The sequence below is a fragment of the Amblyomma americanum genome, chromosome 3 (genome assembly GCF_052857255.1).
Source record: "Amblyomma americanum isolate KBUSLIRL-KWMA chromosome 3, ASM5285725v1, whole genome shotgun sequence".
NCBI classification, from domain to species: Eukaryota; Metazoa; Arthropoda; class Arachnida; order Ixodida; family Ixodidae; genus Amblyomma; species Amblyomma americanum.
The window spans coordinates 162,349,328-162,374,953 of NC_135499.1; the positions used below are offsets into that span (position 1 = coordinate 162,349,328).

At 48.7% G+C, this 25,626-nt stretch overlaps 1 protein-coding gene across 1 annotated transcript in view; it reads right to left on the reverse strand.

The window, feature by feature from the left end:
• The window catches only part of Mid1 (calcium-permeable channel component Mid1), a 134,459-nt gene that overhangs the window by 27,153 nt on the left and 81,680 nt on the right, over window positions 1–25,626 (reverse strand). Inside the window, exon 2 of the mRNA XM_077658573.1 lies at window positions 23,916–24,183. Within this exon, the coding sequence (XP_077514699.1) occupies window positions 23,916–24,183 (268 nt within the window). The remainder of the gene's footprint in view (window positions 1–23,915; window positions 24,184–25,626) is intronic.

Here is a 25,626-nt window from a genome sequence, read left to right on the forward strand (position 1 = left end):
TGGACGCTCAGTTACGCGGCACACACATCCGCTTAGTTAGGAGGATGATGTTATCTAAGCTATGCAAGAGAGCTTGGACAAAGAACACGGATTATAGTATAGCTACGTACACTACAAACAGAAAGGAGAAAAAAGGGCGTAAGCTATCCTCTAGAGCACTCCATTTTATAAAAGAGCGTTCAAGAAGATAACCTCTTTATACTATATGGACACCAATGTGTGATCGGACCGAGCGTATTATCGCGTATGTTCCTGCAAGTTTCTTTTGCTGTCATGTCTGCCGATAAAGTTTCGAAGCAAAGGTGCCTTCGGCGGGCGCTCGCGCTAATCGAGTCGGACGTCGCGGCACGCGCTTTCCCCGGCCGATCGCCGACTGGTACGAAGCGCCTAGCGCAGACCGGATGATAGCGTTGGGCTTCATGAAAACCTCACCATCGCCATCTGTAGCCGCATCTTGTCCCTTCTTTCGCTTCATATTATTTTTTCTTTTCCACTTCCTTCTCTTCCGCATCCGTCTTTTTTTCTTCTTCCGAGCGCACCCGTTGACTCAGTGTGGAGGAAGTCGCCTCGCGCAAACGATCCTTCCTGTTCTCCCACTTGTGCCAGATGAGAGACCATCTGGGCCCTTTAACAACATGTCCGAAATGTCGGCCGCGCTGGGAGTCGGCTAACAAAATACGGCCCAAAGAAATGGCGTCAACGACGACGACGACAGCAACAACAATGCTCAAAGAAGGTGTCCAGTAGGCAGATAAAGAGAAAGCAGAAGATCGCAGCGATCGCAGAAAGCGCGGGAGACAAGCTAGCGGCAGAAAAGGAACATCGAGAAGGGTAAAAGGAATATGGGGTAGTGATCGAGACAAAAGGAACCCGAGAGAGAGAGGAGGGGGAGAGGCCGGCAGGAGAAGACGACTGAGGTGACACGGCAATGGAAGACAGCGCGCTGGCGACGGTGGCAGTACCACACCACTTCGCCGGACCGGAATGAAAACGACATCGGGTTCCGAAACGGGGAGGATGGCTCGGAGAGGGAGAAATAAAAAGGAAGAAAGACGTCGAGTGAGAGGAGGACGGCGGAAGGGCGGGTGCGCGCGCCATGTTGGAAAAGAAAACAAGAGAGCACGAGCAGGGAGAAAGGGGGGGGGGGGACGTTTGTGAAGCGAAAGATGGGACAACGAGCCTAGAAGGGGGAAGAGCGCAAAACGAGCCATCGCTCTTGCCCGGAGAAACAAATGTTTTTGCGCTTTTGAATCCCCCTCGGCCGTGTAGGACGTCAGCGGCGCTTTCGGCTCTGCCTTCTCTTTTCCCGGACGCTTTCTTCCGCAACGCTCGCTCACTACGGGCTCCGGTCGTCGTCTTGCCGCGCACCTCCCTCGGCATCGTTGTCGTCCTATTTTGTCCACTTTCTTCCGGGGAAAGGAATCTGGAAGGGGGCGAGGAGGAGGAGGAGGAGGAGGAGGAGGAGGGTGAACGACGTCCTCGAAAAACAAAAGGAGGTTGTCTGGCGGCCACGGATGGAGGTGAGCATACATATATCGACGCGAGTTTGTTTTTGACTCCTGGTATTATTTTTTGCGTACCGATACGATCGCTTCAGAGAATTCGCTGTTGTTGCTGCTCTTTCTTTCTTTCTCTCTCTCCTTTTTCATTTTGTCTGTCCCAAGAACGAGCCGCCGATTTTCGCTGCGCACTCAGTCGGAAGTTGTTCCAAACAACGCACGGTGGTACCGCAGCCCGGCCACATTCGCCGATCAAATCGGAAAGCCAAGACGCCACAGGGGCGCAGCCAAGCACTGTCGTTGTGCGCAGCGCATGCTTGTTTGCGTTCGAGTCGAACGCCGCTTATTGAGGCAGCAGTTGGCTGAAGGCTTTGGCAGTCCGAGCACTCCCACTCGCCGCCGCAGAGCACAGATCAAGTCGACTCCACCTAGAGAATGCAGGCGGAATTGATCAAGTCGTCTTATCTTTTTTTTTATTCTTCCCTTTTTACCCCTAGCTCTCCCTATAGTAGGATACAACTTTAAAAAAAACAGCAGTTGTTAACACTGGGCCACGGTCCGCGGCGTACTGTATTACTCCGCTAGCCAGTCACAAAAGTGAACGAAATCAGCTTTTCAATATTTGACTTTATTAAACAAGCCAGGTATCAAAATTCTACAGCTTATAACTTTTTTCTCATGGTTAGCTTCTTGTTTAGGTGACAAGAGAAGTTTTAACAACGGCCTACATTTTTGTCGTGGAGGAGTTCTGTGCGCCGGTCCTGAATGTGGGCGGAGCTTCACTGCAGACTTAAGTTGTATCCGACTATAGATGGCGGCTAACAAGTTGCTGGTTTGAGGTGCATGTCCTCTTGCCTGCGAAGCCATGGCGGAAGCTGAAGAGCCTTCTTAAGCGGTTCCGCTTGTTTGCGGCTGCACAGAACTAAAGGACAAGAGCAGAGACGGCGGTTTTTATTTTTTTATCCTTTTGCACTTCTTGTGTTAATGCATGGCTCTCTCTATCTGCGCGGTTTCTTCAAGAAAAAAGTCGTGCAGCATTATCGGTGTCCCGTGCATTGGAGACTGTTTCGCCGCTCTTCGCGGCCCGTGCTTCTCTCGTTGCTGCAGGCGCCTGAGAGCACGAGAGTCTACAGTGGCCGACTTTCGCTTTGTTGGCGCGATCATATCTGCTCGCACGCATGCATTCGCGCCAAACGAGTCTCTCCTGGGTCGCTATGTGACGACCGCGATCGTCTAGCGCTTGCCCGCCTGTCAAATCTACGCCCCCCCCCCTCCCCCTCCTTGTTCTGTTTATGTCGACAGCAACGATCCACGGTGTGGCGGGTTTTACGTTTCTCGAGCGACGACGACGACCAGAGACCAGCAGCTTGGGATGAGGGGAGAGAAGCAATGGGCGGCTAAATCGTGCGCACTGAATCAAGGTAGGAGCGGAGGTATCAAAATAACGTCCTCGCATAAAGTCAGCAGAAAAGCAGCGTTGACGACGATAGTGGCGAGAGGAAGCGAGGGAGAAGCGGGAGGGTGGAGAAGCGAACAGGATCTCTGTGGTCGCCGAGAAAGCGAATTCGAAGCGGCAGAGCAGGATTTACGAATTCACGATGTCAGCATCGCGCGGAAGGCGACATGAATTCGGAGGTTGTACGTGAAATAAAGTGTGAACCAAATTTCAGTTCCGTCTAGAAATACGAAGAGAAAGAGGGAGACAATTGAGGCGAACGTAGAACAATGCAAAAAGAAAAAGAAATAGGAAAAAAAATTGGCGACAAGTTTAATGGAAAATATCGCTTCATTCGGCGCCTGTATCGATGCTCTTATTTTGATTTCTAACTGTCTCATTGTATATTATTTTGACTGATATAAATGTTCAGTGATTTCTACTACTCGTTTAAAATGACTTCAATCAATCAGATTTTATTTTTTTTAATGAGTCCTGCGTGCCGACTTTTTGTTTTTCCAAGCACAGGGACGTGGGCCTAGTCGTGCTACCATGTAAATAGCTTTTATGCCAGAGTCCTTTTTTCTTCTTTTGGTAAATAAAGGAGGCTGCAAATTTAATTGAAATTCGGCACTCGGTAAACTCCCGCTTCCAGTAATTACCGAACCGACCAAATTAGCGAATTTCACGATCACGCAAATGACGGCGTTCTTCGGGCGACGGGAGCCAAGGGAATAATACAATGCGCACGAGCACATTACTAATAAGTTCTTGCGATTTTCATCTTCATCCGCCGTTTAGAAGAGCGATTATCTGCAAAAAGCGCAAAATGCACTGCCTAGACGACGCTCGTTAGACGTTCCCGACTTTCTAACCGCAACTGTCAGCGCGCATTTATTCCGAATAAAATCTCTGGCTCAAAGCGCGGTGGTTCCTGCGAGAGGGCGGCGAACGGTGCGTGCCCGTCGCGGACGTTACCCGAGCTTAAGACACCGCGAGCGCGCGCTCTTTCGTTAAAACCGAGCGCAAATTTTCACAAACCATCATTTCTGCGAGCTCTCGCGAAACAGTGGCGTCTGCCCGCGATGACGAGACAAGCGTGGCATGGAACAAAAGAAGAGCAGAAAGCGAACAAAAAAAAAAAAAGAGGAACGCGCGGAAACCCCTTGAGCCTTCCACGTCCCTCCACACTGCCACAAATGCGCGCGCTTATTTTTTTTCTCCTTTTTCCTTTCTCTCCGTTCTCCTTCCACGCGACGAGATTCATGCGAGCCATTACACGCTACAGCAGCGAAGCGTAAAGCAGCCGTACGCTACACTCTGCCTCTGTGCTCGCGTGCAGTGCAGAGAAACTGCAACTAAGCGCAGACCAATTAGGCGGTGCCAAATGAGAGTGAGGGACCGGAAGAGGTTGGCTTGGAACAACTGCGCCACACCCGTTGCCCTTCTTCCTCATTCTCCCCTCCCCCTCAACCTTTAAATACCAAAAATACTGCTTTGTACGGCCTCCGTTCACTTAATTGTTGGGTATTTTTCTCTGCTCTCAACAGGAAAAGCATAGGGTTAGTGGTCACCGGATCCTGATTCAGGTATGCTTCAGTGTGGCAGGGGACGCGTGATGGCGCTCGGCGGACCCCGCCTCTTTATTTAGCCTAGGTGGTGCTGCACGCAAATGATTGGACGTAGTATGCACGCGTGAATAGCAGCGCCACGGCGGCACCGGCCGAGTTCCCTTGCGCGGGCGCAGGCGCTCTCTGGCGACGACCGCTTGAACCGTGGTCCGTGAGAATTTCGACCGGCCGACCGTCTTTCATGGCCGATGCAATCGAATGACAGCTCAGACGTTGGACGGTGGAAAAAATAATTGCTTGCATATAGGGTAAGCTGGCAATAGCGGGAATAATGAACAAGCTGGTGGCTAGCCCGTGCGCTTTGTGACATTGGCCGTGTAAGGAGTGAAAGCTGGCCATGAGTAAAGTGCATGTTCTACGAACAAAGAGCACAAAAAAAATTCACAGGAACACCTGATTTCATTACGTATTGGCTATGCGATAACATTAGAAGCTGTTGATGCATCTACCGGAAGTGACGTCATGTCCGGTCTGGTGACGTCCCTTCGTTCCAGTCAATGGGCGAATTTTATGACCAGCGACACCTTCTTTTTGCGCGAAATTACTAATCCCGTGGTTCTGACCCAAGCAAAATTGTCTAACGTGTTTCTGTCTGTCTGAAACGAACCTGGATCGTACCAATTTAACCGGTGACAGCACCTGCTTACTTTCCCCGTGCTTTCGCACTCTGTACGAATGCTTTCTTTCTCCTTTTTTCTAGATGATTATTTCATTGCCATCGCATTAAAAACTATCTTTTCAATTTTCGCATTAAAAACGATCTTTTCAACCTTAGCTTTATGATTTTGTAGCTGTCAAGGTTGCTTCAACCTTATAGCAATTGCAGGTTGCATTTGAGCAATTTTAACGTCTTGTATATGAACCATTAGATTAATGATTAAATTAATTTATTCACAGCTCATGATTAGTTTAATATGCATTTTTGTGGCGGATATAACAAAAAGATACAACATATGGTTGTCAATGGGGTAAAATTTTCATTCTCTTAAGGATTATAGAAAAATCTCCTTTGCGCTAACCTAACGCTGTGGACATCTGTTGAAAGTGATTGACGTCAAAACTATAGTAGTGAGAACTGGCGGAGAAACTGTGGAAGACCACATTTTTCCACAAAGTACAAAAGCACGGTTCAGTTTTTAACCATAACTCTACGTATCACACTTGGTTTAAGTCATATGTTGGTCGCTTGAGCGGGCTGAAAGCAAGCATTGCACGGACAGGATATGAAGGCCGACCTATGAATTCACTGCGAAACGCCGTCTGCAGCGACAATGCGGAGAGGCAACAATAGTCGCAATGAGTCTTCACTGTCTAGCTTCGATTTTCTTGAAACGCTCCAAACGTTCATAAAAGAAAAAAAGCTGGCGAAAGGCGATATAAATAGCCAGAAATTTTAATACAAACGCTTCAATAATAAAAACGGTGTGCTGAGCGCATTTTGTATTACAGTAGAAGTTTCAACAGGGGCAGAGGTTCAAATACAGTGGTGTTTGCAATAAATCATGTCCACATGAATAAAATTTGCTGTGCCGTTACCTGAAAAAAGAGAGAAAAAAACCCTCACCTCTCCTTTTCTATAAAATCCAAGAACTGTACTGTATTGCATTACAACCTAATCGGACTTGATGCCAACATATAAAGAGCAAAATATTTGTTTTGCCGTGCGAGCCTATTCAATCTTCCCTGCCTGCTATCATGAACCTCAGCTCGGCCCGTGAATCATGCCGCCAGCTATACAGCTAAATTAATCTGATCCCATCGGCCAAATTTCGAATTCAGCATGTAGCATGAGAGTCAAATAAAGCGCGAACAGGGCTACAGGAGCTCGAATACCGGAAATAAAATTTATTAGATTCTGGAGAAGAAATAAAGAAGGTGTCTAGTGACACTTCCTCGCACTGGTTGTAATAGTTGACAGGTTGTGATAGTTGCATCACGTATTATTTTCTCTGTTTACTGCCGATGAGCGGCTCAGACATAAAAATAACAGTATTAAGCAGCCGCTCATCGGCAGTAAACAGAGAAAATAATACGCATAATAATAATACGTATTATATATAATAATAATACGTAACACACACACACACACACACACACACACACACACACACACACACACACACACACACACACACACACACACACACACACACACACACACACACACACACACACACACACACACACACACACACACACACACACACACACACACACACACACACACACACACACACACACACACACACACACACACACACACACACACACACACACACACACACACACACACACACACACACACACACACACACACACACACACACACACACACACATATATATATATATATATATATATATATATATATATATATATATATCCACCCTGCTAAAATCATTTGTGGGATTGCAGTATTCATAAATAAATAATTAAGTCGTCTCTGCGCCATGGAAGTAGAAATAAAATGAGCCATTATTCAGTTTTGCTCTACTAAAACTTTGTCATTTCGCTCTTCATGCTTCCATTGCTTTGTTCGCGTTTAATTTTACACGGAAGATACATGAATCGCGCGAAAGCTTACCTGCGTTATTCTTGCCGGCTAGTTTTGCGTGGTTTCAACGCAACAGTGTCTGCTGACGTCACGACCTAAATGACAGTGATGAAAGCTATCACATGTCTTAAGATTGTCCCTGACCTCCAAGAAAACGAACCAAGAACTGCTTTAAAAAATTCACGGGGGATCAGTGCGATTGATACGGAGGGGAAATGTGTTAGCATGAGAGCTCCGATTTCATGAGTGATTTGTGTTGACGAACAGAATTCATTCATAGCAATGACTTTTTAAGTTCCGCGTTTACACATTTTTTTTGCGTGTTTTCGATTTCTAGGACCGCAATTCCAATTCTTACAATTCTACTCCCAATTCCAACTTTAAAACCAATTCTTCCAACCCCAATTCCATTTTTTTCGACTGCAATTAAATTTCAATCCCAATTTTTCCAATTGGCGATTCTTCGAATGCCCCCCCCCTCCCCCCTCTTCAACTGTAACACCCCTGTGCGCTCTGCGAAGCAGCTCTGCGCCTCCCCCTTCGTGACGTCACGAAAACGCTTACTCCGCTCCATTCCACTGTACACGCACAGAGGGGCGCCGTGTTTTCGTTCGCATGGCCGTTCGAAGGTTTATGTAGTAATAACAGAGTGCCGTGAGTGCCGGAAGTGTCGGTGGGTGTTATTGGGCGGGAGAAGACCTGAAAGGCTTGAAAGCCTCCGCCTCTCTTCCGGCCGTGTGGGACGGCCTCGGTGGAACGCGTACACAATTAAATGAGTACGTAGTTTAGTGCGGCAGTGAACGTTGCGGCTCGAAGAGCGATACGTTGGTCCGACGTGGGCAGACGCTGAGGCTTAGGTCCACCGCACGAAATCCTGTGTCGGATGGATGACGTCACGCACTGCGTGGGAGGCGATATAGTTTGCCGTAATCACCTTGCCTTGACTTTCTCTCTCTCTCTTTAAAAATAAACCAAAACAATACGAAATCAGAGTTCCCGTTAACCTGTGTTTTTCGCAACGCTTCGAGGTGCCCATTTCGCCTTTCATACTTTCATTGGCCAAACAAAGCTGTGTACTTCTGAAACCATGTGCACCGCATCGAAGGTGTCAGCAAGGAAAAAAAAAAAACACGCCGAAAGAGGCTTTTCGCTTTCGGTACGCTATTGTAACATGAGATAGTCAAATGTTTAGGGGAATCCCCAAAGTGGAGTAGATTTGTAATAAGGTCATTTAAAAAGCTCGAGTTATTGATCAATTCGCTCTCGCCGTACCATATGATAACCGTCCCGGTTAGCCCCGTTAGTATAGCGACTGCTCCGATGAAGCGGTGGTCCCGAGTTAAACCTCGGACCAGGACGAATTTTTGTTTAACTACAAAGTTTCTGCGGAAGCTGTATTATCATCATCATCAGCCTGACTACGCCCACTGCAGGGCAAAGACCTCTCCCGTGTCTCTCCAATTATTAACATCGTCCTTTGCCAGCTGTGGCCACCGTATCCCCGCAAATTTCTTACTTTCATCCGCCCACCCAACTTTCTGCCGCTTTCTGTTACGCTTGCTTTTTGTTGGAACTCACTCCGTTACCTTTAAGGACCAGCGGTTATCTTGCCTTCTCATTACATGCCCTGCCCAAGCCCATTTCTTTCTCTTGATTTCTACTAGGATGTCATTAACCCACGTCATTACAAAGGAAAGCTGTACGGCTTTCCTTTGAAGCCGTATGGCTGCGCTTGGGAGGATGCCAATGAGTAATTACTCCCTTGCAACATGAGATGGCGTCTTATGCAAACAAGAGCTCTAAACTATGATGTTTACCGGACACATTTCACCATACTCTATGTACACCATTATCGTCGGCAATAATGCGCGTATGTAGTGTGCGCAGCTCACTAAAAGCCATTGTCCGAGCCCCCCCCCCCCCCCCCCCCCTCCCAATAAACGTGGTAAACCTTTATTTTTGTTGAGCACTGAAGACAGAGAATGCGGCGCGCCTGGTTTTCTTTCCTCTTCTCCCCCGAAGGACTTGCTGCGCCGCGCTTCAATGGTGCCGCTTACGCGGACTCCCAGAGCGCAGATTACGCTCCAAACTCGGGCGCCCCACTCTGACGGGGGTCGATTTCTAAAAGCGACCGCAATCGTTGACTCGCCCCGCGCGACGCGACGACGGCCGTGCGCGCACTCCGTCTAGCCACCCGATGCCGGGGGATGCGAGCCTCACGCCCCATAAAGCTTCCCACGGGCCACCTTCCCCTCAAACGACGGCGGGGGGAACGAGCGAACGGCATTAAATGAGCGGCGCGGCGCGAGCGTTTCCGCCCTTTCGACCCCGTCCTAATCTCAGCGGCTGCCGGCTACAGTATAGCGCCCGTGCTGTCTGCACGCGGCTCACTTGTGTCACATTCACTTTGTGCGCGCCAGCGAGCGAGCGAGCGTGGTCTGTGTGTTTGGGTGTGCGTGCTTGCGCGTACTGGGGCCCATCCGCGCAGCTTAGATATTAACGCGTCGCCCAGGCCCACCGTCGGCCGCGTGGCGGCGGTAGAATAAAAGATCTCCCGCTCGCGCCGCGACGAGCCAGCCGGGCCGAGTTAATTACGAGCGCTTTGTCAGTTGAGAGGCGCGGCGCGAGGGCTCGGCGTCGTTAGGTGGGAAAAGTAGATTTTCCCTCTCGTCCTTTATCCGCAGTCAAATGAAGAGGGAAGGAAGGGGGAACACCGCGATTATACAAGATCGCGCGCATTGTGGGTTGTCGAGGTTTTCGGGTCTTTTTTCTTTTTTTTCTGTGTCTTGCAGCGTTCTTCCCGTTCCGCAGCCTCCGCCATCAAGGCATAGACGCATTGACGCGCACGTAACCGGGCTTGCGGTGAGCGGATCACAATCGTGACCTCGCGGATGTTTATGAGTAAGAAAGGACTTCGCGGTCACGGCCTGGGTTGAATGTTTCTGGGATTTTATTCTGTCGAGATAAATACGCCTTAACATTTCTTATCCAAGTCTTTGCTTTTGACACACATGACAGGATGATGAATTTAGGCCATGAAGTTTGTGAGAGATGCGGCTGGAAAGCTGATTTCATCTTGGATACTTTGTTACTTGACAACGAGATGTTCAAAACGAATATTTGTTTTGCAAACATATCGTTCATCAGTAAAAAAATTTAGGGATTCTTCAGCTCCGCATTTAAGGGAATGGCACGATAGCGTTAATGGGTCCCATCAGTGACTCCAATTGTCTCATCAGCATATTAACCGATCACGTGCTCTACTAATGTTACCAGGTCAAATGACACACCTTTGTCACGTGACACAAGCATACAATCGTTCCCGTACACTCACCCCTCACCGACTTGCACTTTGCTACTCGCTTTAAACTGCTTCTTTATTACTGCCTCTCTAATCACACACATACTCGTTAGCATACAGTCTTAAGTTACCACGTTATGTGAAAGACCGCACGATATGCACATAAAACGCCACTTTTAACATTGGCTGCGCTCTGGCATAAATCTATCCGGGTACACATGGCTCAGAACCACGGGGTTAGGGAGAATTTTAGTTTGGAGTCGTCACCGCAGTACCTCCTGTTCTTTGGTTAGGTTTTTATGCGGAGGTGAAAAGATTAGCATTCCTAGCCTGCTAGCAAGAATTTTTCAAATGCCTTTTGTAAAACCTTAGCCACCCGGAATCGAAATTTACCCTTCGCGCTCTTCTTACTGCTACTGCTTCGTTTCGAGATGTGCGAAGTTGCCTGCTTAGGTCAGGGGGCCCCGCTCCTTGTAAAACCAAGAATCGCTGCTGGTTAGATTCGTATTCTCACGCTTTTCCCTTTCCCCCAACCGTCTCCTCTTCCCCGGGCTCCGCTATTCCTTTCCACCTCTTCGAATCTTTCAAAAATTCAGACCGGGCTATCCGCTGTGATTCTTGGTAAATGAGCCTAGCCGGTTGAGAAACACCATGTTCTCTACTAAAATCATGGTTGGAGATAACGACCCAAAGTTAAATCCTAACCAGACAAGAAATTTTGTAGAAATATCTACGGTCGAGTACAACTCAAGAACGAAGCGGCAAATGTCCCTCAAAGGAGCCTCTCCAGCCAATGGCGTCGGCCGATTCTTCCCCCTGACCCATTCCCGCCCTCTCCCCCGTTACCGATCTCCTCGGAACGGCAAGCCTGAAATATGATAGATTAATGGGGAATAATCACAGCCTAATCGAATTAACTGCGTCGTCATGAAAATTGGCGGAGGCTATTGGCTGGAGAACCTCCTTTTAGGGGCATCTGTCATTTCCTTCTGGAGTTGTATACGACTATAGCTTTCGTCCGTTTCGTTTTGTTTCGTTTGTGGCGTTTAACGTCCCAAAGCGACTCAGGCTATGAGGGACGCCGCAGTAGAGATAATTTCCAGATAATCTCCACCACCAGGAGTTCTTTAACGTGAACTGACATCGAGCAGTACATGGGACTCTAGAATTTGGCCTCCATCGAACGCGACCGCCTTGGCCGGGATCGAACGCGCGTCTTTCGGGTCAGCAGCCGAGCGCCATAACCACTGAGCTACCACGGCGGTTTTCGGTTCTGAAGTTAGCACCAACTTGCCGAACTACGCACTGTCATCATTTTATCGTATGCGTTTATTCCGCAATAGTCTAGTCAATTCATATAAAAATTTTGTGAAATTCATAGCAAACAGCGCAAGCTTTGAGCTATAGCCGTTTGCCTTGAATATTCCTCATCATGCACACCGTCGGAGAGCATGTAGCGTTGCTGCTGCGGCGTAGATGCGGCTGGTAGCGGCTACTTGGTAGTTGGTACTTGTTTGGGAAAGGTGTTTTGGCGCAAAGGCGCTGGAATTTTCAGGCAAAAGAGCGCACTCGCTGCGCGAGTTCTCTGTCCTAAATGTTCGTTCCCATTTCCGTCATTATCATTTTCTTAAACGGCAATGAAGCAGCGTGGATAACTCACCGCGTTACATCGTGCTCGAATATCTCTTCCGAAGTAGTGGTCGTAGAATGCATACATGCTCGTTATTGTCGGGATTGTTGGAGAACGTTACAAAGCTATGTGCCCAGTAGACGGATCTACTCCCTCGGTAATTAAAGAATAACAAGCGAATGCAGTGCTCAAGCCAGCGAGGAAAAGCCAGGAGAGGCCCTCGACAGGCATGTGTCCACGCTAATGAGCCAACCTAACCTGTAGCGAGCGAACGCTCTTTTTCGTTCACACGTTGAACGTCTACTTTCGACGACGCATTCAACGGTGAAAGGTTCGGCGTTTACGGGTTGCCGCCGTAGGCATTGTCGTACAACTATGTCACAATTGTTTGGCGTCGATGGCCAGCACGTCGTTACATTCGTATTTTTTTACGCTCGTTTTCTGAGAACAATAAAAAAGAAACCTGAAAATGTCATAAGTGGAACTTTTCGCAGATTATAGCCGCGATCACCCAAACGCGAACCGCTTATAAGCGCACACGCACAAAAAAAAAAACAATCAAACCCCGCAAGAAACAAGCTGGAAGAAGACGAGATCATTTATCACGCATGAAGCTGGTGTGAAATGAAAGGGAAAACTCGCTATGATGGTTCAGCGGCTATGGCCTGGGAAGGCTTGGTGCTGAACGCAGTAACGCGCTTCTGTGGGTCCGGATCGCGGCCGTATTATGGCGGCTGTAAGCGAAATGAGTGGCTTTTTGTTTAATATTTTTTAGGAAAGGAACTGCCCCACATCTCGATGGACACTTCAACCGTACCGTAAGGGAAGGGAGGAATATGGGAGTGAAAGGAGAGAGACGGAGAAATAGGTACCCTATTGGAAGGCTACGGAATAATTTCGACCCCCCGGGGGCCTTTAACTTAAGCTGACATCGCACAACACAAGGTGCGTTTTGCGTTTCGCCTCCATCGACTCCATCGAAACGCGGCCGCCGCAGTCGGGTTCGAATCCGGGTATCTCCGGCTCAGTATCCGAGCGCCCTAATTACTGAGCCACCGCGCCCAAAAAGCTCTTGTGCGGAATTTACAGTAGACAGTAATGGAGCACATGTGGTCGAATTTATCCGGAACCTGCTACTGCTGCACATCATTAAAAGCAGAACAAGCAGATTTACATTTAAAAGTTAAGACTAACACTCTCCTCGCCCCATTAATGCCTTGCAGCTTCGGATGGCGTGCTGAGCGGGAGCCCGCCTTTCCCTTACGTCTCTCCCCCCCCCCCCCCCCCCTTATGATATATGATGCAGCTCACTCGCCCCATTTTCCATACCCTCGCCCTTCTCCGTAGAGTGTTTGGCCTTATAGCGTGTTGGGCCATAGCGGAGCAAGCGTTATTTTCTTTTTCAGGGCCCTGTTACTACCGCCAAATAGTTTTAGTTCAAAAGTAGTATTTGACATGGTTCAAGCCCAAAATCCTGCGTGAACTCTAGGAGTAACTCTGGTAAGCTCGGGTTAGTTCGGAGGAACGTCGCGCCAGGCCTAGCCAATAGGGGTGACCTTGAGGGTGACCTTGGCGCCATCAAGGTCCCTTGCTTTCGCACCTTTCAAGCAAGGGGTGCTTTCGCATCCCTTGCACCCCTCGGTTTAACTACGTTAAAACCCTAACACTTTTTTCCCTCCTCCTCCTCTTCGTCTTTAGCTTGCGGACTTTAGGAGCAGCTTTACTACGTCCATCGCAGGACAAAGGCCACTCTTATATCCTTCCAATTAACCCTGTTCAGTACCCGCTGCGGCCGGCCACCGTATCCGCGCAAACTTCCTGATTTCATCCGCCTGTCGGATCCATGCCCCCTGACAGGATCATGCTCTCTTGGAATCCACTCCGCTGCCTAAATCATAAAAGTTAGTAAAATTTTCAGGACGCGTATGCCGAGCAATACGTTAAGAAGGGAGATATACAGCTCTGAGAGTCAGGAGTAAAAAAATGAATAAAAACGCGCTGATAGCCCTGTTTTTATCGCTACTATTTGGCGAGCTGCGGTGCTCGGGAAGGGGAAATTCAACCGGACTTGAGAGAAGCGAGCCAGAAGCGGCAAAAGCGACAGTGGATAGCTACCATCGCGCATGCGACGCTATAACTTGCGTGGTCGACCAGGATTATCCACGGCATGCATAATCGCAGCTCGTTAGCTCTCGCTGACTGCAACACCTAAACGACGCAGACCGGTCGGACCAGGAGAGCGCCGCTAGGCGGTAGGAGTACAAACCGACGATAAGGCTTCGGTCCCTAGTGTTACCATTTCTTTTTTTTTCTTGAGGAAGCACATGCAAAAAACAAACAAAGGCGCTGTTTCGTCATGCAAAGTAAAACAGCGGAGGAGAGAGTGAAGTTTATGACAGTAAAGACAGCAACGTTGGCCTCAGGCAGATCACTCTGGTGTGCTTCTCTGCAAAGGGTGTGTGGAAAGGCGCACATAAAGGGTCATAATGGTTGACTGTGAATGGTCGTCCCTTCGCTGCCGGCAAAGTACGGTGATTAATAATAAGCATGCCGCGAGCACCCTGCGAAGCACCTCTGATTAGACGGCGCGAGGGAAAGGACACTGAGAAGAGAAACACAAAATATCGAAAGAAAAGAACAAAATAGCGACAGTAAAGTACGCGGCACAAAATGTGACGATATATAGATATGCATAGGTAAGACTGACGCAAGGCGCAAGATCTCTGCAAGGTTTCCGCTCCCTATATCGTCTATGAAACAAAAAAAAAAGAACGTCATTTTTTTGTTACGAGAGAAACAACTTCGAGAAGGCGTAGTGATAATAAGGTTTAACCTTCTAGAACAGCAAGGTGAAAAAAAAAAACAGATGTAGGAAAGACAGACGCCGATAACGGAACACGCAGGCGAAAGGACATGGTGAGCAGGCGTGGAGAGTAAGGGGGGGAGCGCGAGGGTAGGGGGGGCGGATGGCCATACATATAAGAAACTCTCGAGGCTGCCACAAATTAGGGGGGAGAATTTAAGAGATTCGGGTCCCGAGCTCGAGCACTGAGTGTCGCGAGTATAGCGACACCAATTTGCGATGAACGAGAAATGAATAAAATAAGGAAACAAAATGGGAAAATTGGGGAATAAGTAACGGCGTCGCGGAGAATAAATAGCAAAGATAACCACCGCTCTGGCGATATTAGAGTCTCTTGCCGCTTCCCTGAATGTACGCGCGGCGCGGCAGAGCGCGCACGTAGAATTAATAGCCATAATAAAAGAGAGGACGGCGGGGAGGGGGGGGGGAGGGATATGCGGGAGCAGAGAACAGGGATTTGGGGAGCGAGTTGGGAAGGGGCGGCCATAAGCTATAAAAGGAGCCTGAGGTGAGCGGGAACGAGTAAAGCATACGGGGGATTAAGGAAGGTAGAGATGAAAAAGCTCCTAGCAGCCCGCGCTTAACTGGGCTTTTATCTCCAGCGATGACGGCGAAGTGCGGCGACGGGCGGTGATACGAGCGCGGCTGTATAAAAAGAGGGAATATGGCGGGATGGAAAGGGAGACCTAGGGAAGAGCGAGGAAATGCGCGCCGACACAAAGTGAACGGTAAGTGCTGGAAAAAAGGCAGAGGACAAAAAGAACGCCAAGCAGAGGTGTAAAATAATAAGGCGCCGTTAAGTGGTGTTCTTGGCTCTCCTGTCTCGCTCCCTCTCTCTGTCAGTTTCACGACTTGGGCAGCATATATCTTAAATACAAGGTGGTTTAGCTCCTGATTCGATGCCTTACCCTCAAGTTTTATGGGATCGCTTTTTCGTTCCTCCTCGCTGACTTGAAACTTTGTGGACTTGGCTTCATGCAAATTTATTTCATCGAGTATTACGTTTTTGCAGTGGAACAGATTTGTTTGGCTTTTTTTGCTTTTTATTTTCTCCTCAAAGCAGCGTCACAGCGAGATTTGAAGCTGGTTACACTTTGTGCCTCAAAGTCACCCTGCTCCGTAGTAACGCGCCCTTCGTGCGAGGACAGACATGTGAACAAATAATTAAGCGTGAAAATTCCGGCGCGATTCATACGTGTGTTGACGTTTCGTTAACGATTTCGATGCTTGCTCTATTCAATTAAGATTGACCGTTATGCTCACCTTCGTTAGTGCTGAAGAACCATGCCGGTGAAAACTTTGAGTGGGCGGTCGTGTAATTTCGTAACGACGAAGAACTACCTTTCGGTTGGCTATTTTCCGACGCCTTATATAAGTCTTCCATGGGTCTCGCGGCTTATGAGTCGCAAGCCGTTGTAATTTGTGACAGACAGGCTGTGAGTATTCAACACGCGTGTTGTCAACGCGGGTACGAAGACGGGCTTGAAAACTCTGCCGTTAGTTTAATGTGCACGTGCATATTATGTTCACGTGTAGAGCTAAATCGGACATCGCAACGTCAAACTGAATATGTGACATTACGTAGAAAGCTCTTAGAGCGAACTATTTTAAATCGAGGTGGTGACGTTTCTCTCCATGGAGCGCATTTCCCGTGCGCTTCGCAATCTGTCAGACAGACTGCGGGCATCCTTTTGTTTCTATTAACCGAACGGCAACCTGGACGCGCTCTATATAACGAACTCAACTTTCCTCCTCTCTTCTTTTTCGCTCTTTTCACCCCCCTCCCCTTGTGTAGGTAGACAACCGGGCATTGCCTGGTTAACCTTCTGGCCTTTTCTTTCTTCTGCCGATCTCTCTTTCTTCGGAGTTTTCTTTCTTACTTCTGGTTTGCAGATGGCCCGATATGCACAGGGCTAACGTGAAAATAGTGCGTGCACTCTACACACAAATAAGCCTATGTGGGAGTAAAATGTGAGTAAGCTGTCTTCAAGCACACTCCCTTTTACATATAAAAGGAAGCGCGCTAGAGGACAGCTTACTCTCCTTTTGTGGCGAAAGCAACATTTCGCCGTGCTCGCATTCCCACCGTGGTCGCACCGGACCACGTGGCCAACCACGTGACTGGTCACGTCACCAACCGCGTGACGAACCACGTGACAACAACGTAGCCAGACAGCCAGACTAACCTGGACTTGCAGTCAAGATTGACCAAGGCTAACCAAGCTATGCCTTAGCTTTCGCTACGTGCTAAGCCACTGCCAATTTTTTTATCCTTACTTGTTTACAGTGCGTTGTGCCATTTCACGGCTCTCCTCAGCGTCTGTAAGGACATCGAACATGAGAATGTGCGTGACTGGCCCTATAGACGTGGTATCTTAAACAACTAGCCTTTCTCCCACTCTCATGCACTTCTCTGATGTCGCTTAAAATCATACGGTGAAGAATTTGGCGATGAAGGGAAGGCAAGCAGCGAGTAGTTCGTTGCGAAGCTCGCCAGCGGCATGATACCGCGTTTAAATGGCCAGCTAAAGCTGGACCAAGCATAAAGCAGTGTTTTTTTTTATAAGCGATGTTTATTGCCTCAGGGCATAAGAACTATGAAGTGAAAGATGAGTAAGATGTACTCGGGTTCTTCACAAAGAGGTGCCAAAAGGTTAAGAGGACGAAATGAAGAAACAACGCCCACACACGTCCGCGCACTTCACTCCGAGCTCATGACCTTTTGGCGACCTTTTGCGAAGAGCACGCCGAACTAGCTCGGCCAACAGTACAGTATGTGCTGAAGTCGGGATTTCTAAAGAATCGCATTTAGGAAAGCCAGCTTAACGCGCTCTTGCTGGCATTTACTGTAAGACAAACATTTGAAGTTTTTTTCTTCTTCGAAATGAGCCAAATACAACTAAATGCAAACCGAGAAAATACGAAAGTTTGCTGTTCGCACAAACCATAGCGCCATCCAAACTGTTAATTTATACGCTTTACATATTGGTTAGAGCAACTCTACACCACAACGTTATAAAAATTATGCAAATAATTTAGTCAATATCAGCGTGTAAATTTTGGATTTGACTCTCTTTGTGGTGAAAGTCTCGATTTGCGCAGTTTTGTTCAGAAAATGTTTTTCCTACGGTTGTTTTGAAGCTGTATTTATGAAGATAATGTTTAAAAGTTACTATACTGTGCATACAGCGCGAAAAAAAATTAGAACATTCATTGTGTGCAACCAGGATCACTGCTGTGCTTCAACAAAAGCAAGTGAATAGCAAGTTTCTGTTCCAAGTACTGACCTGAGAGACTTTTCCAGTGTCCGCACTTCGTCAGCGGAAAAGTAAACTAGCTAGAATGTATGGAACCTAGAATACCGGTATATTTGACTTCACGCTAGCGTTCTACATTCATGAGCAGTAGCGAAATGGTAGACGCGTGCTGGACGCAAAACGTCAAGACATGGGCTAGTATTGACGTTTTCTGTCTGCCTTCGCCTTTTCGCTCGCAACAATGAATTGAGAAAGGCACTGCCAACTAGCACAACTAAACGCTTTCGGTTCACTGCAGTGGAGGCGCATCCTTGCTTCATCGGCGACGGGGCTAATTATTACATCGTTATTGTACTCTTTGTTTAGATCTTCCGCCGATCTCCTGATATCCTGCGCGGTAAATGAGAAAGCAGCGCTGGGGAAGGGTTTAATGAAGTCACGCTCGGAACAGTCCGACCTATAAGGCTCAAGCTGACAAAGCAGGCTCTCGCGAGTGGATATGGATAATTTTTTTATTTCACGTAGGATTTGCGAGCAGGTGTTCTAGGCGTTACTAAGCACCTTTCTTTCTCACATGTTTTGCAAAAGCGAAATCGATGAATGAGCTTTCCATTGCAGCAAAATCTGACTTAGTCTCGGTTTATTTTTTTTTGGCTCAAGTCGAAATAAAATGCGCCAAGGTTTGGCTTAGCGATCCCTGTTTTATTATGTCCCGACTGCGTCTATTCCGCATATTCTTATTGGTGATATACTTCGTCACGTTCGAAAATTTTACTCAACCTGTTTAAGCGAGTACATTCCTCTGTAGACCACTAACACTGATTGTGGAGACATCCAGAAAGCTCGCTAACATAGATCCTGTGCATGCACCCGATGACGATAGCTGAATCGATCAAAATAACTCTTCGGTCAATGTACCCCGAGCGCCCTTGGCTTTTTCGAACACTGCCTCTGTCCCCATCCCAGAGCGCGAGTTTGATGCTGCCGTTTTAGGTTTTAGCGGCTCAGCTCTTCAACTCTTTCGGCCGCTGCATGATGTTTAAACGCACTGAAGATGGCTGCTGTCGCTGAAACTCAGCTTCACCCCAAAGAGGGTTGCTTACGGTTGCTTTAAAGCAGCCTACTGACCTGCCCCGCCGCGCGCAACTAGTCGGTGTCGAACTGAAATACAGATAATTCACTGGTAGATTTTAAGCAGGGATGGAACACTAAGGAAGCAACGGCTGCGCTCGAAACGTTTAAAACGGGATTTACGGACTTTTACGGCGTAATCCCGAAATAGACCCTCCTAAAACAGGCGCCAAAAGCAGCACTTTTCGTTCCCCTAGCCGTCCAACGCTTGTAAAAGGTGCGAGCCAAACCTGTTGAGCAGCGCGCGCTTGGTGCACAGCTCAGTACAGAAACGCAACACCTGTCCGCATGTGCTATGTCTCACAGGTGAAGCTCATGCACACAACATTGCAGCCACACACAGACTAACATGGCGCAGAAGCACATACCGACAAGGAACCCACTGGGTGCCCTGCTGTCTAATTTCATTTCTCTTTCTTCTGCAGCACATTGATGGTTTCTCCCCTCATACCGCCCTCCTCTGCTTTGTAAAAGCTACCTTAACTCGTAGCATGAATGTACTTTTATCAAGATCGTAACCTGGGGCGATAAGCCTATCCCCTGGAAAGCAATGTCGCGTCAAATTTTTGCCCTACTCAGCCGGTCTAAAAAAAATTAGGCAACACTTCTTGAATGCACCTTCGTTCATGCTATACTTCGACTGCAGTCGGCGACACTGTTTCCAGTCCGCCATCGTAAATTAAGTGCTACCGCTGTTCGCGTCCCGCGCCGCGTGCAGCGAATGCGGCAAACTTTGCGAGCAACGACAACAAGCGATCCCTTTGCCGCGACTATTGACAGAGCAGGCACAGAGCGAGCGTTCGATACGATGTCGAGCTTTTAGTTCGGCCACGTACGAAGGGAAGCGGAGTCGCGAGGTCGCGGCGCTTCCTGCCGCCCATGACGCCGCGCGCTGCGTGGCTCCATCAAAGGAAGCCGTCGCCTGAAGGAAGGTTAGGCCCATTTCCTTCCCGGAGAAGTCGCGCAAAGTGCGCGCGACAAGCGTGTGTTTATTGCGCCGCTGTTTTCTGCTTTCCCTACACGTTCACCCGCGAGCGCTCTCCAGGAGTGTGTTGATAGAAAAGCCGGAGCGGAGCGGGCAGGAAAAAAACAAAACAACAACGAGTAAAACGAACAGGACAATGAGGCAGTCGCATCTTCGAGCGAGCATTGAAGTGCAGCTCCGAGCTCACGCTCGCGTCGACTCTGGTTCCTCACTATCCATTCGCCGACGGAAAAGGCGGAACGCGAGTGCACGCAGAGGCGGAGATAGACCCGGGCACAAATGAAGCCATCTCGATCAGTTAGCAGCTGAACGGTGTAGAACAGCAGGAGCCGACGGCGAGCAAAGAGGGTGAACAAGCACGGTGGAACAAAGCGGGGTGGAACGGAAGAGCAAGAAAAAGTAGAAGAAATAAAATAAGCCTCAAGTTTTGCTCCACGGGCTGCTGTCGGCCTCTTCGGTGTGTTTGATTTCTCTTGCCTCCTGCGCGGGTTCAGGGCGGGGGAAAAGGCCGGGGAGAAGGGCAACGGAGGGTACAACAGAAGGGGAGGCTGACTTGGGAGGGTGCGAGAGAGGCACACAGTGAGAACAAAAAGCAGCGCTGGAAAGAAGGTATATATGAGAGGGAAGACGGCAGTGGAGGACAAGACAGGCAGATAGAGACGGCAGAGAAAGACATGGGATAAACCAAAAGGGAAAAGCAGACAAACAAATACACACAATGCGCAACTGGGCCACGAGCGGAGACTAATCAATACGTTCGTTCCGAGGAGGCCGGTGACATAAAAGAAAGAAGAAGAAAGGATGCACACTCTCTTCCCCCGCTGGGGCCTTTTCCCACGGGCTCTTTCCCCCACTGGTGGCGCCCTCTCCCGTTGCTTGGGTTTCTTTCTTCTAAGTTTTCCTATCCCGCCGTTGAGCGGCGTACGTCGGCCCTGCGTCTCTCGTCTCTCTTGATTTCTCCAACTCCTTTCTCCCTTTGTTCGTTCCTGTCATGCGTCGCTCGCGTGCAGGCCTCCTCTTTTTTTTTCTATGTGCAAATAAACTGACGACGACCTCACGGAATTGAGGGAATAAAAAACAAGGTTTTAATTACAAACTCAAATAAAGCGTGAGCAGAGGTAAAAAAGAACGAAAGCCAACGTTTGTGCGACGGGGCGAGGGCAGAGGGGCTGTTGAACACGGCAGACCAGACCCCGGTTCACCGCCTCAACCTCTTATAGCACGCCCTTCCTGACGCATAGTTATGGCTCCAGCGCTTTCGGCAGCTCAGCCTCCCCAGTTCGGAACCCCCTCTCGCTCATGGTGCTTTTTTTGTCGTCGCCTTGTGCGTTGCGCGTTGCGCTCACTTGAATTCTGTCCTTGCAACTCACGTCCCACGTCACTGACAACATGACACCGAGGCTGACGAGGAGGCTACGACGCCGAAGTGAAGAATAATTATGAAAGAGGAAGGGTAACGGGAAGGGGCGCGTCGCAGGTGCTCGAGAAAGGCGAGCGCAGAATCAGACAGCGGGTCACACATCCTCTCGTATTCGCATTCTTCATCGCACATCGAACAAGTGAGAGGGGATGGCGACAATTGGATCCCCATTTCCCCCCGTTTTTTCCTAGGTTTAGTTCCCTAGCACGCTGCTCCTGGTGATCTAGTTTCACTTCCGAACGTCACGGTGAAGACGCCGAGTTGTCATTCTCAAGCCTATCTCGCTGAGCAAATGTGAGTCTGAAACTTTCGAGCTCTGAAGGTTGGTAGTTTTTGTGTAGTCCAAAAGTATCATGCTGTAAAGTAGTCAAAAGTAGGGCGAGAGCTCGCTTTGCGAAGAAAAAGCGTGAGGGCATGGTCAAAGCAAACACTCGCAAAAGGAAGTAAGAATTATGGCACTTTTATGCTATCAAGCACGGCCGAGACCATATGCAGGATGGCTCAAGACCAGGGAACAACGAAAATACAGTGTCTGTACTGAGTCGTCCCAGACAATGATCACAAGTCACCGCAAGTTCACGCAAACTGCAATAACGTGCAAGTAGCATGCAATCTCACACTTTTGCTGTGAGATTTCGGCTGACTGTTAGATCTGACATAAAACAGGTCAGGGGCTGTAGTAACGTGGAGAAACTAGACAAGTGTGTGTAGTGCCGACGACAGAAGGTTGTCATGTCATGGTCTACCCCTGGAAACTCGGCGTGCCGTTTGCACCGCCCCACGCCCCGCCCCACCGTCCCACGCTCTCGATATAACACTGCGCTGCGGCCAGAAAAGGAGTTCCGATGCAGAGTCGAATACGCTAGTATTGGGTGCCCGGAAGAACAGCTGAGTAGGAATGCGCGAATCGCGAGTTTCCACTTGGAAGCGAATGCAGCACGAACAATACCGTGTTCGGACAGTTTTGGGACGGAAGGTAGCATATTTTAGTCGAATAAAACACGTCTCTATTGTCAGTATAGAAGGAGTAGGATTTACAGGCTGAACTTCACTAAGGTGTTCAGAAAAAGGTGTGTTCTTCTAAACTACCATGCGAGTTCGCATGATTTAGACTGGTATCGAAAATCCAAACAGTTGGAATACGGCATCATTTTCTGTGCAGGAACTGAAAGCTAGTTAGAAACATTCAGCGTTTTGTGGAAAGCAATACAGGTGCAGAACGAAATACAACTGAAGCATGTCTAAAACACACAGCTCTAAGCGTTCAAACGCTGAAATGTTGGGGAGGAAGTACTTCGATAATAATATGTTATGTTGTGATACCGATAATAAGGCATTCTGATAAAAGGCCTCATGGCAGACGGATCTGGATATACCCAACCGAGATATCTTTAATTATTAATTATTTCGCACATACACTCCATCGTTTGAAAATCCTGCGTAAAATATAAGAAACTCACGCACTGTAACGAACTCTAATTTCTCCGGTCATTCGACATATCGAACTGCGCGCCGCTCCCCTGTAAGTGGCGCTTCTCCCAACGTCTCTCTTCAACCACTTTTCTCGCACGAAGGCAGGTCGGCTGCGCGGCCTTGGGCGCCGGCCGGCAGCGCTAGCGCTGTGAATCCGTATGACGAGATGAACGTGGGTAGTGCTTGAGCGTGACCTTCTTTCTCTTGTACTAATTTTTCCACACCACATCGCTGCCATGCGATGAAGCCAACCAAACTAAAGGATTTCACATGCTCGGCGCATTGTGAAACAGCGTTGAGCATTGTGAGGCAATAATAGGCGCAATGTTTCTCGCAAGCTGCGGTGATGCAACGAATGCTTGCTGCTTGTCGGTCCTGGGAATTATTTTAGACCGAGCCGAGAGCGGAAAAAGAAAAATTGTTTTCGTTTCGACTAATACAGCTGTCTAAGATCACTCTCACTCACTCACTCACTCACTCACTCACTCACTCACTCACTCACTCACTCACTCACTCACTCACTCACTCACTCACTCACTCACTCACTCACTCACTCACTCACTCACTCACTCACTCACTCACTCACTCACTCACTCACTCACTCACTCACTCACTCACGTGTCTCACGTGTGACTTGACGTCGACTTCCGGTTTGGCCGAGGAACCCTTGGGGGGGGCCTACCTTGCCACCTACAGTGTCGCGGCGAGGGAAAGAGAAAGCGAAGTAGCCACTCACCGATGCATATGAATACGGGCTCCCCCGCGTACTGCTCCTTGGCAGCCGGGTGGAAGTAAGGGCACTGCTCCTCGACGCGGTGGCAGAACTGGCGGCACGGCCTGACCGGCGGGGGCGTGGGGGCCTCTTCCGTCGGCGCGGTCGGTGCCGCCGTTGCCGCTGCTGCTGGCGACCCGCGGTCTGCGGTCTTCCGGCGCCCGGAGGAGGCGGCCGCCGCGGGACCGTACACGGGCACCAGCATGGCGCAAGTCCACTCGCGGTACACCACCTGAATATAAGTAAAAGGGCATTTTTCATTAGTGACGACGTTATTCACAACTATCTTTATGCGGGCTCGCAACTCTTAAAACGCTTCGATCATAGCAACTGGATCGTCACAGCAGTTATAGTCGGATGCAACTCCAGAACGCAGCGACAAATGCCCCTCAAAGGGGGCCCTTCAACCAAATCCGCCGACCTGAAGCCATGACGTCGTACTCCACCGCTTCGCATCTGCTAGCCTGACATCGCAGCTGGCCGCAGGTGCAAGAAGATTGAGCGCGACGACACGACAATAGGTCACTGCCGTTGGTTAGAGGGTCTTCTCTGATGGGCGCTTGCTGCTTTGTTCTTGAGTTGTATTCCATTAAGCGTGCACTTCGTGGCTTCGCCAACCAATGTTCGTAGCAGCGTGGAACCGCAGAAATGACTGCGAGGTCAGAGATATGTTCTTCCAGGCCCTAAACACCGGCAGTTTGATCCATTGTCCCGCGCTTTGAGGGCTTGTAGTTACAGCTGCAAGTTGTGAAGGCTCCGAGATTTAAAGAGGCTCTGATCTGGCCTTCATTATACATCTAGTTAGCACATACGACTTGAAGATCACGTTGCCGTTAGCATATCGCAGCAAAGTTTTACACTGCCTTATACGCGGCGCGTAGCACTCATAAATTAAGGGCGAAGTTAGCGCTTCCTCGTTTCTCGGAGCACACCGCGGTTGCTTTATAAGCCCCAGAGAGCGACCAATGAGCGAACGCTTCATTAGGTGACAAAAATCTCATTAGATTCACAGGTTTCGTAATCCGTCTCGACAAGATTTTTGCCTAATATTTAGCGAGGTTACGTGACCATCTCGGACTTCAATTTTGGATGAATTGATCGCAACATGTGCTGGATTTCCTGTGAAACGTTTCAACGTGAACGCTCGAACCACAATGGTATATTTCTTACAAGGACAGAGGAAAACCCAGCGATTTTATGGGCTTGAAATATGTTAAACGTAGCAGTGATGTTATGCTTGAACGGCATCTTGTGTTTTGCCCCAAGGACCTGAGCTCGAGAAGGAGTTTGTCAGATAAAACTGGAAGCCGTATTTGCTTGTCAACCCATCGCTTTGCAGATTCTTGATGAACCGAAAATACCAGATGTGTCAGAGACGACTAAATAATTTTCAAACATAGGCTTTTAGAGATAAAAATATGGATTTGTGGCATAGTATTACCTGTGTTGGCGGACACCAGAAAACCTGTGAATCGTCTTAAGTAACAAGGCAGTTAACCAATTTCTGATATTTAACTTCATAACTACTACAGGTAATTGGTTGCAATTAGAAATTAGTAGCCGGTCGTTAGTAGTTATCAGACTAAAATTTCGAAAACGCAGTTATCCTCGCCACTGTAGTCCAGCAAAGTTTGGCTACATCGTGCCAAAATACACACGCTTTTTGTCAAGTATG